Here is a 14,969-nt window from a genome sequence, read left to right on the forward strand (position 1 = left end):
TTAAGATTTCATTCTGGTACAAGATTAGATGGTACAATAATATAATAATAATAATGAGGGACTTCTTGTCCTCCAGTAGCTGAACATGAAGAACTAATACAAATGTACAATGTGCACATACACAATATGCAAATAAATGCAATATATGTAAATGCAATAATATGTATTATTTATGTACAATATAATATCAGATATACGTATGAATGAATATATATGAAAGAAGTATAGCTTATAACCGTTATATACCTATAATTAGAAATAGAAAAATTAAATATTAAAGAAATAATAATAATAATAAACATTTATAGTTTATAGTTTGAGTGTTGGGCGGCACGGTGGCTAAGTGGGTAGCACTGTCGCCTCACAGCAAGAAGGTCCTTGGTTCGATCCTCAGGTGGGGCGGTGCGGGTCCTTTCTGTGTGGAGTTTGCATGTTCTCCTCGTGTCTGTGTGGGTTTCCTCCGGGAGCTCCAGTTTCCTCCCACAGTCCAATAACATGCAGTCAGGTTAATCGAAGTCACTGAATTGCCCTATAGGTGTGTGTGTGTGTGTGTGTTTGCCCTGCGATGGACTGGCGCCCCATCCAGGGTGTTACTGTGTGCCTTGCGTCCATTGAAAATCTACATAACTACATTTACCAAAAAAGATTGACTTCTTGCAGCACTAGGGTTTTATTTTCCTCTTGGCAAATTTTCTCTCTAATAGCTATAAGTCAGGAATTCATTTATTAATTTATTTGTCATTTTTAATAGAAACCAGTGACCTTCAGAAGGTTAAGCATAAAAATGAAATAGAATTGTTAATTCTAGTGATGCACATTTACAAATCCTGGTTTATTTCTATAAGCGCTATTTGAAAGATGTGTGTAACTTTGGAGTTAATATTGTAAATGCACTGAAAATATATTAATAACAAAACCACAGTGACTGAATCCTACACTGCCCCCAACACACACACACACACACACACACACACACACACACTCGTCCAAATGTAAACAAAGCCTGGTAATGTCAGACCCTCTGCTTGTTCACTGTAGATTTCTTCAGTCTGGCTGAGCACACGAGGCGGCTAAACCCTCTTTTCATTTTACCCATAAGCACCACTAACACTTCTGCAGCTGTGCTTCATTACTGCCTTGTGTTTTCTCGTCTTAAGACGCTTACAGCGTTTATTGTAAACTAAGCCAAATGTCAAAACACGCGTGTTTACTGGGCCGCCAGAACAACGTCCACTTAGTTTTCATGCTGCAGTCACACACACTTGGAATACATTAAACGACGAACAATAAAAGTAAAAAGCATCCATCTTCGAGCCGGGTAATTAACATGGAAATTGGTGAGCGGTATTTTAACTGCTCTTTGCTTCCCTCTGGCCCCGATGGGTGTGTCACAGTGACACACAACTAATGAATGAGCCGGTGATTTATGGACAGCGAGAGCACTGAGATAGCGGGAGATTGAGATTGGGAAGGTGCTCGTATATGGGCTTGAATTTAAAATATGTTTGAAAAGGTCAAAACTTTGGCTGGATCTGGTCAGTCTTATTTTGTGATACATCATTGTTAAGCAGTATCAGTCAGAGGATAATGAGAGTCAGGACAGCTGCCCAGTTTAATAGCTGTATAATATTTAAGGAGGGTAGCAGTGGTGCTTCTGGTAGAGTGAGTCCCACACAGCCTTTGGACCTGGGTTCGATCTTCGCCTCTGTTTACGTTCTTTGAGGAGTTTGGAATGTTTTTCAATGTCAACATGCAAACATTCCAGTGTGGCTTTACTGCATCCTGGAGGTAGAGAAAGAGGGAGGTCTGGGATCCTGGTCAGGGCTGCGGTGGATCTGGTTTCTTTGAAAACACAGGGCGCAGGGCAGGAATTCACCCTGGAGAGGATGCCAGTTCCCTTCCCCCAAACACTCCACTCCTACTCCCCCCTTAGACATAGCAGATCACGTAAATACCCGGTCAGCCGGTAGCACCAGTTTAGATTTGGAAATTCGCTTTGCGGTGGCGGGCTCGCATTAAAGACCACTGCGCCACTAGAGCGCCTTCCATCTTACACATTATTATTATCTTCATACATTTCACTTTAAGGTCAAAAGTAGTAGAAAAAAAGTCTTGTTGTTTTTAAAGATCATGTGTCCCAGAGGCCATGTGAAGGAAAACAATTTGAGACCTTAAACAGATCCTTGTGGGACACATTCTTCCACTAATTTAGCCTTTGAATAGTCTCCACTGTGTGCAACTAACTGATACGGGTCTGAGCAGTAACATCTGAATCCAGTCTGTGGTTTAACATCACAAAATCAGATAAGCACAATCTGATGCAAGTACGTCTGACCACGTTAACTAGCACTGGTTCCACAACATGATGGACTAAAATACATCATGCTTGTTATTCCTACATAAAAAGATAAGCTATTGGGCTCCCAATCTGTCTAAAATCTTGATATATGCTCAATTTGAAGCTGTTTGGTTTAGGTTGGTTTCTTCAGCATGCTATTTCGCAGAATGGGCACAAATTCGCAAACACTCAAGCTTGTGGAAAGTCTTCACAGAAGAGTGGAGGCTGTTATAGCTGCAATGCAGGTCAAGTCCATATTATTACACATGCCTTTGGAACGGGATGTCTTTAAAAAAAAAAGCACATGGTTGGGTGTCCACATAGGTTTGGCCATACTTTTAGTGTACAGATTATTTTTAGAAGCGCAGCACCTTCTTTACAGTGGCCTGTCATTTTTATAAGCACTGGGACCAGTACGACTGGGCCTCTGCATCAATGACAGTGTCGCTGTCTTAAAACCAGGTTTCTTAGGCCGCTCAGGTGGCGCAGTGGTAAACACGCTAGCACACCAGAGCTGGGATTTCGAATACATCGTGTCAAATCTCAGCTCTGCCATCCGGCTACTTGAACGTTTGGAGCAGAGGAATAATGCGATCAGGGTGTGGCTCTCCGTGCACAAGGCTGGTCTGCATAGGAACTCGCCTCGTGCAGGTGAAAAGACGCAGTCGGTACTGCACATGTGTCGGAGGGGGCGCGTGTCAGTTCGCTCTCCACAATCAGGGTGGAGTTCAGCACCAGTGGAGAGGAAGCATAACACAACTGGGTAAAAATTGGGAGAAAAAGGGAGAAAATGCATTAAAAAGTCGTTTATACTACACACCATAAAATCCAACTTATAGCACATGCTTAAAGCAGCTAATGTCAGTACCACACTGCTCCAGTGAGTTGGGTTCGATCCCTCCTTCATCTGTCAACTGTGAAGATTCTGTGTAATCTAAATTTCCAGTTAAAAGTGGAGTCTGTGGCCGCTCGGGTGGCGCTGCGGTAAAAGCACACACTGGAACCAGAGATAGGATCTTGAATACATCGTATCGAGTCTCAGCTCTGCCTGCCGGCTAAGGCTGAACGGCCACATGAACAACGATTGGCCTGTTGTTTAGATATGGGTGGGATTAAGCCGGATAGGGACTCTCTCTCATAACTAATGCAATTACGACCTCTGCTGGCTGATTGATGATGCCTGCACAGAGACGGCAAAAGAGCGCTGTCGGGGTGTGTCTCTCCGTACACAGTGCTGAGCTGCACTGCACGCGTCAAAGTGTAGGTGAAAAGATGCAGTCGGCTACTGCTCACGTGCATGTGCGTGTGTCAGTTCGCTCTCCACAATCAGGGGTGAGTTCAGCACCAGTAGAGAGGAAGCATAACGCAATTGGGTAAAATTGGATGCGCTAAAAATCAGGAGAAAATGCATTAAAAAAAAGGTTTCTTCAATACTAAAGCTGCATTTTAGTCGTTTATACTACACACCATGACATCCAACTTACAGCACATGCCCAAAGAAGCTATGTCAGTACCACACTGCTCCAGTGAGTTGGGTTCGATTCCCTCCTTCATCTGTTGATTGTGAAGATTCTGTCTAATCAAAATTTTCTGTGGTTCACCCTGCTTATCTGCCACCCGGACCTAGTCCAGGTTGAAGCCGTTACTTGAGATAAATGAAAAAATAAATAACATTCATGGTTCCTCAAATGTGTTTTTATTTGATTTTTACAAAACAACAAGGACTACCAAAAGTTAGTCAGCTGAACAGAATGGATTTTTTTTCCTTCTATTTTTAACAAAACACATTTTCACACCGTTTCCAAAGCAGTCTTTCAAAAACAACAAAAAAAAAAAAGCTAAAGGACAGGTACAAACTTCCATTTGGCCTGGGTTTTTTTTTAACAGAGATGAAACAGGAACCTGTTGACTGAGGTTAAATCAAAGCGAATGGCATCTCTGGCTCGCTCGTCCTACCGCGCTGGCTGCTCAGACTCATATTGTGCTTTGTACCGTCTGTTGTTCTCCGACACAAGAAGAGTGCAAATTCAGTTCTGTGTTTCTTTATACATTTCTACAAAAGAGGTTGGCACATTCAGACGCTGACTTTTTTTGTGTTATATCGAACCCTTTTGACGTGTTTTCTCTTACTTTTTTTCTTGTAAATACAATATATTTCATCTTTCCCTGGATCTGGACCCCGTGTAAAAAACTTAAGCAGAAGACTATTTACAGTGACAATGGGATTTCAAATGGCCCCATGAAAGTCATAAATAACAATAAAAATAACAACATATGAAAAAGTCCATGATTCCTGTGTGGTGAGGCAGCGATAAATCTGTTTACTCATCCTCGTCTGTGCTGATCTGTTCCTTTAGGAGAGAAAATCAGAATAATGGCGCAGAGTTTTCTTTTTTCCATTCATCCACTCATCATTGGCGTTCTCTTATCTCATCTCCTGAAAAGAAGGACAAAAACAGATCAAACATCTGGTGAAAAAAGTCCAATGCATTATTTATTTATTTATATTATCATTATAAATGAATAGCTGCTCAAAATTAAATTTCAACACTGATTATCTTTTAGGAAACGAATTGCATGAGGAAGCTCTGAAAGCTTCTTTAATTTAATTACATATATCAATATTATCAAATGATCTGAAACTATAAACCCCCTCTTCCCATCGCCACTGATCACCTTTTCACGCGCTCTGCGAGGCTGGGAAAGATAACGGTGACGAAGAGGGTAACCCGAGACTCCCTCCCTCGGGATCACACAGCCCTCCATTGTTGGGGCTTCTTTTAAAGCTCCCGGAGGGGTAACTTGAGAGTGGGGGAATAGATCTAAAGACAGGAGTCTGGGAGGACATGGGTTTATGCCCTGTTTCCCATGGCAGGACAGAAAGGTTCCAATCATAAAAAGAGAGGTTTAGGGTCACTGGGATGGCCTGGTGGGTGGCTGTAGTGGGGCTTTCTGTTCTGCTGATCAAAGCTCAGGTCAGACACACAGTCTGCGGCACCAGTACACGGAGACAGACAGCCCAGTGCTTATACCAGTACTGTGTAAGGCTGCATTCACATGTTTATGTTTTACCTACGCTTTATCATGGTCAGGGTAGCGGTGGGTGGGCAGGAATCACTGGGCACAATGCAGGACACATTCTGGACAAGACTCCAATCGGCCATCTATCCCCCCTCAGACACAGCCAATCATGTTTGGTAATATGTAGATGCCTGACTGGCTGATAGCACAGCAAGGGATTTTGAAGATAGCAGGCACAGCTGCTATTACCCTGCTCTCATAATAACCGTTATATGAAACAGCAGCATGTATGAAATGCATTGTATAATGGAACACAACTGAAGTCAAGCAAATAGCATTTTGTTCCCACGTTCTTAAAAAGCTACTCCTAAACGTCTCACCTCGTTCCTTCTCCGGCTGTTTCCATGACCCCGGGATCCTGTCGACCCTCGAGACGAAGAGCTTCCTGTCGTGGAGCAGTTGCTGGACATCTGACCGCGAGACAGGATGTTGTGCTTGTTGTAGGGAACCATGTCATCGTCTGCGGAGTGTCAGATTTAGCACAGCGTTTAAAAATCACAGATGACCTCTGGAAAATCACCATCTAGGGTTCATGATGAGCGCTAATAATTAGCATGCAGGTCAGCCGATGCGAGTCAGTCAGTGTTCGACTCAGAACAGCTGTGGCTGTGTGTCCTGCATAGCTTCGTGTATGTGCGCGATCAATGCGTCTCACCGTCTTTGCGTCTCTGAGCCGAGTTTTTGCGGCTGGGCGTGTGAGTCCTCTCCATGGAGGAAAGCGAGCCCGAGTCTCTTTCGAGGGATGCGTGTGCACACTCCAGGCCTCCTGCTGGTACCTCAACCGGCTCGTCTTCTGGAGGAGGTTCTGGAGGAGGCGGCAGATCTAAGGAGATAAAACCTCAGTGTTTACATAATAAAGTAAAATATTACAATTACTATTTTATACCAAACCAATAGGTGATGTTTAACACCCAGAAATGTGTGAAAAGCTTGAAGTAGTAAAAAAGTGCCGTGTGTATCAGCAAATCATTAACTACTACATTCAGAACTAACGTTACTTGTCCAGCACTAGAGCAGGAACAGGTGGGCATCACATTGTCACCCCTGGTTAATAAAGTTTATATACGGCCAGCATTAATCATGCAGAACCTGATGTGTTGTGGGCAAAAGAAGAAACCAGCAGCTTGTGAGAAGTAGCGGTATGCAAGAAAATGTCACCGTACACCATTAAGTACAACAAATTGGTCAATACTGGGCCACTGGGTCAGCACTGGTTTAAAGTAAAATAAGACATAAATATAAAACAATGATTCACCCAATATTTATACAGACTTTGCCAAGTCCTAACCACTAAGGTAGAGTGTGGGTGAGGGCTGGTATGCCCTCCAACCACCCAAGTGCCCCTTTCTTTCCATGATAAATTGATTTTCCCCCTTTATCTCCCAATCTAGTTCCAATTCCTGAAAGCCGGGTCACCACACGCACCCCCGACATGTGTCCAATCTGCTCCAGGACCAGTCCCGAATATCTCGCGACCCCGTCTGACCTTACCTCCCTCAAACATGGCCAATTGTGTTTGTGTGGATGCCAGCCAGGTCAAGGGCCAAGCTGAGATTCGAACTCAAGCGAACCCAAGTGCTCTACAAGTAGCTTTTCTAAAACTATGATAATACTTTAAGAAATATAACAAAAATAAAGCATGTTAGCCCTAAATGAGTTCAGGTGCTTTTATAACGGACAGACTGGACTGCTGCAAGGTTGCTAATTTTATTAGGTTCAGGCTGCTACAGCTTGTGTCCCTAACAGAACAAAAACGGTGAGATTAAAGCCTTAACAGTTTAACAAATGCATATTAAATTAGACAATGGTAGCCTAGTGGGTAGGCGGAAGATTGTCGGTTCAAATCAAGGCTCTGCTATGCAGCTACTGTTGGGCCCATGAGCAAGGCCCTTAACCCTGTCTGCTCCAGGGGTGCTGTACAATGGCTGACCCTGCGCTCTGACCCCAGCCCCCCCTCCCCAACAGGCTAGGATATGTGCTTCTATGTTCTTCTATATTCTTCTTTATGAGCACATATTTACACTCATATAGAGCAAACACGTGTTGGTTTTCATACCTCCTTGCAGGACGTCTCTGCGGTATTGGCCACTCTTTGAGCTTTTTTTCTTCACTCTAGCCTTCTGGCCTGGAGGACTCTGAACTTGCTCCCCGGTTGAGCTCCTTGCTCGGCCTATGTAACAGAAAAAAGCACAGTTACAGTGAGTTTCTGCTTCTGTAAACATTCAGATCATCTTATTTCTTTGGCATGATTATATCAGTGGCAGTAATTTGATGCTGACCAGAGTGTACAACAGAAAGTGAATCATTTGAACAGGTCTGCTTAGGGATTTTCTTGTCAGACATCCAAACGATCTGAAAAGCTAATATATCTCTCGTACTCCCACCTGGTGTGTTGATATTATCTGCAGTCTGCGATGCTCCTTGGCTCGAATCCCATCTGTGTGCTGCACGATGTGGTGTGCCACCCTCCGAGCTATCCTGATTGGCCGACAGGTTTAGGTCGGACTGGGTTAGAGGAGGGCTGGGTGCCCGCGGGATGGGCACGGGTCCGCACGGCAACCGGCTGTTAGAATCGCATATGGGTAAACACGTTTAGCACAACTCAGAGGTGGACTGAGGGTTCATGAACTATAATAAACAGTAACTGTGGAGAAGCGGCGTATTACGCTAAGCCACCACACCACAAGATCCGGGTTCGAATTTCAGCCATGCTATATTTCAAGTCATTCATTTTACCCAAATCTATTAGATAAAGACACGTTTTACAAGCACTCATAAAGTGCAAACCTGATCAACATTTAAAAGAGTATATCTAATGAAAATAAGGAATACTTTAATAATCCAATTGAGTAGTAAATTTAGGCAATTTTATGTGATTTCCCGACAGTCTTTTTTTGCCCCCCTATTGACATCAAGCTCTTAAATTAGTCCTGTGCCACAAGCTGTTGTGTCGGGACTCTCCGACACTGACACAAGTCCCACAGGCCTCTCAAGTCACCGGTTTCATTTTTATTACACACTTTTATAATTAGCTCCACCTGTTCTCTATTTTAAAATTGTCTTTTCGTGCTATTTTATCTCTGCTCAGGTCACGTTTCTCATTGTCTAGTTTCTTGTCCTCTTGCCTCTTATCTGATTTTCAGGTTTTAATCCCAGCCCTAACCTCTATATGATAATAATTTCCTTATGCTATTAGGAGGTGCCTTACCGTCCTGGGTGGTGCTGTTCGGACTGGTGAAGGCGTGGTATGTCGTTGCAGTGGCGTGCCTCCTCTTTCGGTGATGGTGTGAGTGTGGCTGTGGACTGATGGCTGTAAGAGGTGGTTGGAGATGAGGCCTCGCCTCTCGGTGGAGCAAAAGATCCATCCTCTGCCACACCGTCCATCAGGTAGGTCCTCTGTGGGAGTGGTGGACACCAGTCCTCCTCGTCAGTGCTGTAGACAAAGCAGAAGATTGTTTTACTGAAACACCACCATTTTAAAGCCATATAAAGTGGTTAGCATTTGCTTCTCGTTATTAGGGCAGTGGTTAAGTCCAGTGGTTTACTTCAACCTTTAACCTGCCAGGCTGCTCCCCACCACCAGCAAGTTGCCACTATTGGGCCCCCGAGCAAGGTCCTTAACCCTGCAGCTCCCACATTTTAGGACTCACCACTGCAGATCTGGTCTGGACTTGGGCTGTCTTTAAAAATTGGCATTTCTTGGGAACACTGGATCCAAAGTGGGATTACAACCTGGTCAGGGCACCGGTCAATCACAGTCACTCATTCACATACACCTGTATCTAGAGGCAATTCTGAGTAGCCGACCACATTGTGGCACCAGTACAATTAGGTTTCATCTCTGAGGCTGGGTGCCTTGGGGCTAACTGTGCGGTTTTGGGGCTTCAACAAATCAGATAGAAATGACAATGACTTATTACATTTTGAGTGACACTCAGTGCTGAACCCTAAGGCCAGTAAATTGATATGCAACACTCACTTTCAAAGCCACTTTGTGACTGGCATTTAAACTATGCTTCTGATGTCAGAGCTGAGAGTTCAGCAAGCTAAATGATTTTGCTTTGGCCATAATGCAATAATAAGACCCATGTTCCCTTAAAAAGGCCCAAGGGGCGAACGTAAAGGTCAGCCTCGTTATCCCCAAGTTCATCACTAACTCTTGAACTTCACTGTAGGCTAGTAATAGGAATCGAGTTTGCTCTGGTGGCTGTGCGTGCTAGAGCGCCCATCTTATTCCGCTTGGAGCAAGAAACATGAGAGGAGCAGGTCAGAACTATTAATGCAAACGTTAACAGTGCTGACCCGCTAGTGGAGATGACCGGAGAGAGGCTTTTTCATTACAATCAGGCCTCCTCAACTGGGTGGTATAATCTGTAAATCTGCTCTGTGGATAATGTTGTGTTATCTTACAAAAAAGTACAAAAATTCCCCTCGACCGTGTTTAAGCACAGAAAAACCCCTAAATTAGCATTTTAAACTTTAAACTTAATGACTTTTTGCTAGACTGATCCCAGATATTCACAAAGTTTGTGAGGAACGACAGGTTAATTCATTTCAAACTCTTTGGACAAGGGGAGCATACTACAGCTGCAGCAGTGAATCCATAAAATCGATTTAAATCGCTTATCAAAATAGCTGGCAACAAATTTGATCATCCATTAGATGTTATCTTGTTTATTCCATCCTAACTCGGCTAAAAAGAAAACAGATAAATTGTCTTGGTCACATAACGTGAACTGAATCCCAAATTCACTCCTAGTTTATACTAACGTGAACTACGTAGGGTCCAACAGTTGCTGTTGTATCCAATCCATCCAAACCAATCCATTTTTTGGTGTGCTGCCATATGAGTAATATATAATGCAGTAATAATTTATTAGTTGCCAACACCACTGCATATTGTGTTTAGTTCACGATTTTAGCTCTTGATTTCAGTAGTAATACTTCGTACCCCATCAAAAAATACTGTTTTTTTGGCCAAAGGTTTGTATAATTTATGTTTTAAGTGTTAAAACAAGACTACGAGACAGTAAAGTGTTCTTACGCCATGTCTTCTATGTTTTCATCCTCATCATCACAGTGCTCTAAGTCTGAAGAGGGGGGTGGAGGTGGCAGCGGCTCCATCCAGTTCAGAGACGGAGTTTTTACTGGCTTTCCCATCGACTTCTGCTTCGATTGTTTGGCTGTAAAGAGGACAGACCGTTATAAGAAGTTTTTTTCAAGACTGATTTGATTAAGTAATGTGAGTGTTTAATTCATACCGTTATCTGCCTTCAAGCGATCTGGCTGGGCGTACTGAGCAGTGGAGGTTCCAGGTTGGTTCATCCAGTGACCACCATCCTGCTCAGGGCTGCAGGGAGTCTGATTAGTAAAAGGCATGATGGGGGTGCTAGCGTAGGGTGTGGTATGTTGGGAGTACTGGGCAGAGAAGCTGCGTAGATCTTCAGCGGTGGGGTCGATGGTGCTGTAGATGGGTCCTTCGTTGGATCCGTTGCTGTACTTCTCCGTCTGGTTCAGGTAGTTGGAAATTCCAGCTTCTAAAAGCAGCAACGAAATGGATGAAAGGTTAGAATTGAAATGAAAATCACACAGACTATTTGCTCTCTGATACTTGTGGGTCTTTACTTTTAAACCACATTTTCTATCGACTATTTTTGAGGTATTTTGAGAGGGGGGGGTGTTTTTGTTTGTGATATGCATTTTAATATAAAAACATGATGGATTCGAGTCCTGTCTTACAACATTGCGCCCAGTGATTCCAAGAAAAGTGAACCCAATGTGATCCTGATAAGGATAAATGTGAAAATAAAATGAAATAAAATGTAAATCCTTCTCACCGTTGTAGTATCTCTCAGGGTTTTCATGTTTGGAGGTACAGCAGTCGACCGACTCTTTGCCATTATGCACAAGGTTTGTTGTGGGCCAAGAATCTGCCAGCCAGGGGTAGTTCCCTATATTAGAACCCAACACGCCAGGCCTGGGGAACAAAAAGAGCAAGATTTCAATCCATTCATCGTAATATTTTAATATATTCAACAATATATGTATTTAGCAATGCTGAAGCACCAACCTTCCATTTAGTCCTGATCCCTCCCCATGAGGAAACCCCACTGTTAAAAAAAGTAAAAACAATAAGACCTTTATAAAGTGCTAAAACTGTTCTATGTGCATGTGTGTTTTCTGTGTTCCTATACCTACCAGCAGGTGTGTATGCAAATGAAGTAGCATAGTGGCTTAGCTCCTTTCTCTTTTTGCGTCTGCAGTAGATCCACACGCTAAAGCCCATGAGGATTACCCAGCATGCCCCACCGATACCCGCGATGAAGGCAGGCTGCTTCACCACGTCTGTGATCTGCTCAGCAAGACTCACGTTCTGATCCGAGTTGCCGCCTCCACTCGGGACCGCTGGCTGCTCCGACAGTAACTCTGACAGAACCAAAAAGAGAGTCAGGATGCGAGCTGAGGTTCAAAAACAATCCACAGTTCTTCTATCTAAGTTATCTGCATGCAACATCCATTGTTCTGTTAGTATGTAGACTAGTGTGTCCATGTACACAGATAATATAGTAAAAGTACACTATCATTTATTTTTACAGTTGCCACTTACTGATCATGACAGGGACTGGCTGGCTGTGTGTGCCGACTCCAGCGCTGGTCACCGCCGCCACCTCCACCTGATAGATCACGCCAGGCAGCAAACCCTTCACCATGGTGGACAGAATGTTTCCGTCCACCGTTTGGTTAATATGGTAGCGTGTCTGAGAGTCGTTCCCCAGGCACCAGATCTAAGAAAGAATCCAAATTTGTAAGACTTAAAAACAATAGTGCAAGACTGGAGTGTACATAAAGTAGTAAAATACTCGGTTGAAACATGAGTGTGGGTTAATATGAGGTTTAATCTCGTCATCACAATTTTTGTTTACCAGTTTGCTCGGTTGCAAATTGGAAATGAAACAAACATCATGTAAATAAGATTTACATTGACATCTTTTACTGTCTAAGCAATTGAGGGTTAAGGGCCTTGCTCAAGGGCCCAACAGTGGCAACTTGGCAGTGGTGGGGCTTGATCCAGCAACCTTTGGATTACTAGTCCAGTACCTTAACCACTAGGCTACTACTGCCCTGCTGCCCTGCCCTAAACAAGAGAATCAATTAGTCTCAATTAGAGCAAGAAACAGCTAAAATTTGCCTACAAAAATGTGCCAGATTCATAAGAACGGCAACCAAATACACAAAATAAACCTTTTGTTATAAGTCATGTCAGCCAACCGGTTATTTTTAGCAATTTAATAATATAGTGTGAACAGAATTGCATACTTGCTGCTTGAAAGAACTGCTTGACAGAGTTTGTTTAATTACAATAATGCAGAAACACTTTCAATAACACGTACTTTTGTTGAACAATTCATTTGCATTTTTAACCCGAGTGGTTCTCTTACCCTGTACCCCTGAATAACTCCGTTCTGCATCTCGGTGGGTGGAGGCTGCCATGAAACACTGATGCTGGAGCTGTTGCCATGTGTGACAGTCGACACTGTGACAGCCTGAGGCGGGGCGCTAGGGACTGGAATGACAAGAGACATTTTTAAAACATTTTAAAAACCACATTTGACATAAAATCGTGTTATTAAAGTGTTTATGTTTAATAATATTGGGCAAGAAAAACCTTAGAACTGACAGAGATCTTGTATTTACCAGTTAAGGTAATTTTTATAAGCAATCTAATATAAAACTCTTACCTTCCTCTGGAGTTCGGAGGGTCAGAGGACGGCTGTCCATGCCCTGAAACTCATTGAAGTAGGGCCGGATTTTGATCTCGTACTCCGTGCCTTTCAGCAAACCGTTGATAACTGCCCTGCGCTCCGGGGCAGCCTTAACATCCTGCTGAAGCCACGAGCCTCCTGATGGCCTATACAGCAAGCGATAGCCCTGGATGTACTGGGACTGGCGGTCGACCTAAGACAGAGAGATTGTATTCATGATAAAATACTATGCAATAACTTGTCTGTTGTTGCTCTTTGTAAAATGATAGTTATTGACACTCCCATTCTAGGGCTGCAAAATTAAACAAGCTCAGTTAAAAGTTACCCCCTCACCCCTTAGTTCAGGAGCTAGCCAAGGTTTACTGAGTGTAAAACACTAGATTCATCAAGTTGTATCCATTTCGGAGCACTTCATTTTAAGTTTCATAATTAATATGTTTTGGCTAGTTAAAGTGGGTTGGTTGGGTTTGTTAACTAGCTTTTTGGAATTGGTTGGTTAATTGGGATTGGCTGTTTGGTAGGTTGTCTTGGTTGGGGTTGGCTGTAGATTTGTGTTGTTCGGTTTGGAGCTGATTATTATAGATAAAAATTACTACTTAATGTTGGTTGATGAAGGTTGGTTGGCTAGTTAGTTTGTGTTGCTTGGCTGGTTGTTCAGGGTTATATGTTATTTGGCTGATTAGTTGTTTATTATTAACTAATTAGTCGGTATTGGTTGGCTAGTAGGTTTGACATCCAGTGTATGATGTGAAAGTATCCTCCAGTATATTTAAAGTATCCTCCAGGCCACCCAAGAAGGATGGGCCCTGCTGAGTCTGGTTCCTCTCAAGGTTTCTTCCTGTAATTTTCAGGGAGTTTTTCCTTGCCACAGTCGCCCTCGGCTTGCTCAACAGGGGTTTTTGTATCTGTTGGTCCTGGATTTTGTAAAGTTGCTTTGAGACAATGTATATTGTAAAAAGCGCTATATAAATAAAGTTGACTTGACTTGACTTGACTTGAAAGAAACAGCTTCACTAATGTTTTATTCTGTTGTTTTTATACTTACAGTCCATGTGAGCTGGACACTTGATGCAGACAGTAATACAGGATGCTGTAGGTCCACAGCTACTTCACCCAGCTCTCGTTGTACCTGCCTGTGGTCTACACCCTGCCCTGTAGGACTTACATCTGAACATGATAAAGAAAGAAGCTTTACAGCAGCAGCATGTTTTTTCTAATTTCTACAGTTTTTATTAAAATGCAACTAGGTTGTATACATACCTTGTGTTCTCACAGGCTCTGAGATGGGGCTGGGGTCACTGAGGCCATACACATTGACTGCTCGAACTATGAAAAGGTAGATGGTGTTGGGGAAGAGGCCGCTCACTGTGTGCTTTTCAAGCCTTACCAGATCCGCCACCGTCTGCCATGTATTGCCTGCCGACTGGCTGCAGAACAAAAGTGGGGCGTTCTTATTAGTCGACTGGGCTTATTAAATTATACATTCCACTGACCCTTACAAGTACAAAAAGAGAGCGCCCAAGTGCAAAAAATAGATCAGCCGTTTAATGTGAGCACAGTTAGCAAGTCAATTGTCTGATATATGTGTGTGTAAAATCACTGAGCAAACTACATGACTGCAGATTGTGTTCTGAGAACAAAATGCTTGTCTTGTCTTATGTCTGTTCATCTGTAAGCTCAGACATAGCCATTACATGCTCTACTGAATGATGCTGCTTATTGCTGGTGCAGAGCGCTGCTATTTTTCTGGATGTATGACAGGGTTTCTTGTGATGGCGGAATTATTT

The 14,969-nt window shown here is 43.1% G+C and overlaps 1 protein-coding gene across 1 annotated transcript in view; it reads right to left on the reverse strand.

Annotated features, from left to right (window-relative positions):
* Window positions 1–4,018: 4,018 nt before the first annotated feature.
* The window catches only part of robo3 (roundabout, axon guidance receptor, homolog 3 (Drosophila)), a 93,935-nt gene continuing 82,984 nt past the window's right edge, over window positions 4,019–14,969 (reverse strand). Inside the window, exons 12-27 of the mRNA XM_063014609.1 lie at window positions 14,443–14,609; window positions 14,228–14,349; window positions 13,159–13,375; window positions 12,859–12,983; window positions 12,027–12,204; window positions 11,618–11,845; window positions 11,490–11,529; window positions 11,257–11,396; window positions 10,681–10,956; window positions 10,464–10,602; window positions 8,628–8,852; window positions 7,804–7,982; window positions 7,476–7,589; window positions 6,075–6,242; window positions 5,740–5,879; window positions 4,019–4,775 (exon numbers count right to left, since the gene is read on the reverse strand). Of these exons, the coding sequence (XP_062870679.1) occupies window positions 4,764–4,775; window positions 5,740–5,879; window positions 6,075–6,242; window positions 7,476–7,589; window positions 7,804–7,982; window positions 8,628–8,852; window positions 10,464–10,602; window positions 10,681–10,956; window positions 11,257–11,396; window positions 11,490–11,529; window positions 11,618–11,845; window positions 12,027–12,204; window positions 12,859–12,983; window positions 13,159–13,375; window positions 14,228–14,349; window positions 14,443–14,609 (2,470 nt within the window). The 3' untranslated portion in view covers window positions 4,019–4,763. The remainder of the gene's footprint in view (window positions 4,776–5,739; window positions 5,880–6,074; window positions 6,243–7,475; window positions 7,590–7,803; window positions 7,983–8,627; window positions 8,853–10,463; window positions 10,603–10,680; window positions 10,957–11,256; window positions 11,397–11,489; window positions 11,530–11,617; window positions 11,846–12,026; window positions 12,205–12,858; window positions 12,984–13,158; window positions 13,376–14,227; window positions 14,350–14,442; window positions 14,610–14,969) is intronic.

The sequence above is a fragment of the Trichomycterus rosablanca genome, chromosome 18 (assembly GCF_030014385.1).
Source record: "Trichomycterus rosablanca isolate fTriRos1 chromosome 18, fTriRos1.hap1, whole genome shotgun sequence".
In the NCBI taxonomy this organism is placed as follows: domain Eukaryota; kingdom Metazoa; phylum Chordata; class Actinopteri; order Siluriformes; family Trichomycteridae; genus Trichomycterus; species Trichomycterus rosablanca.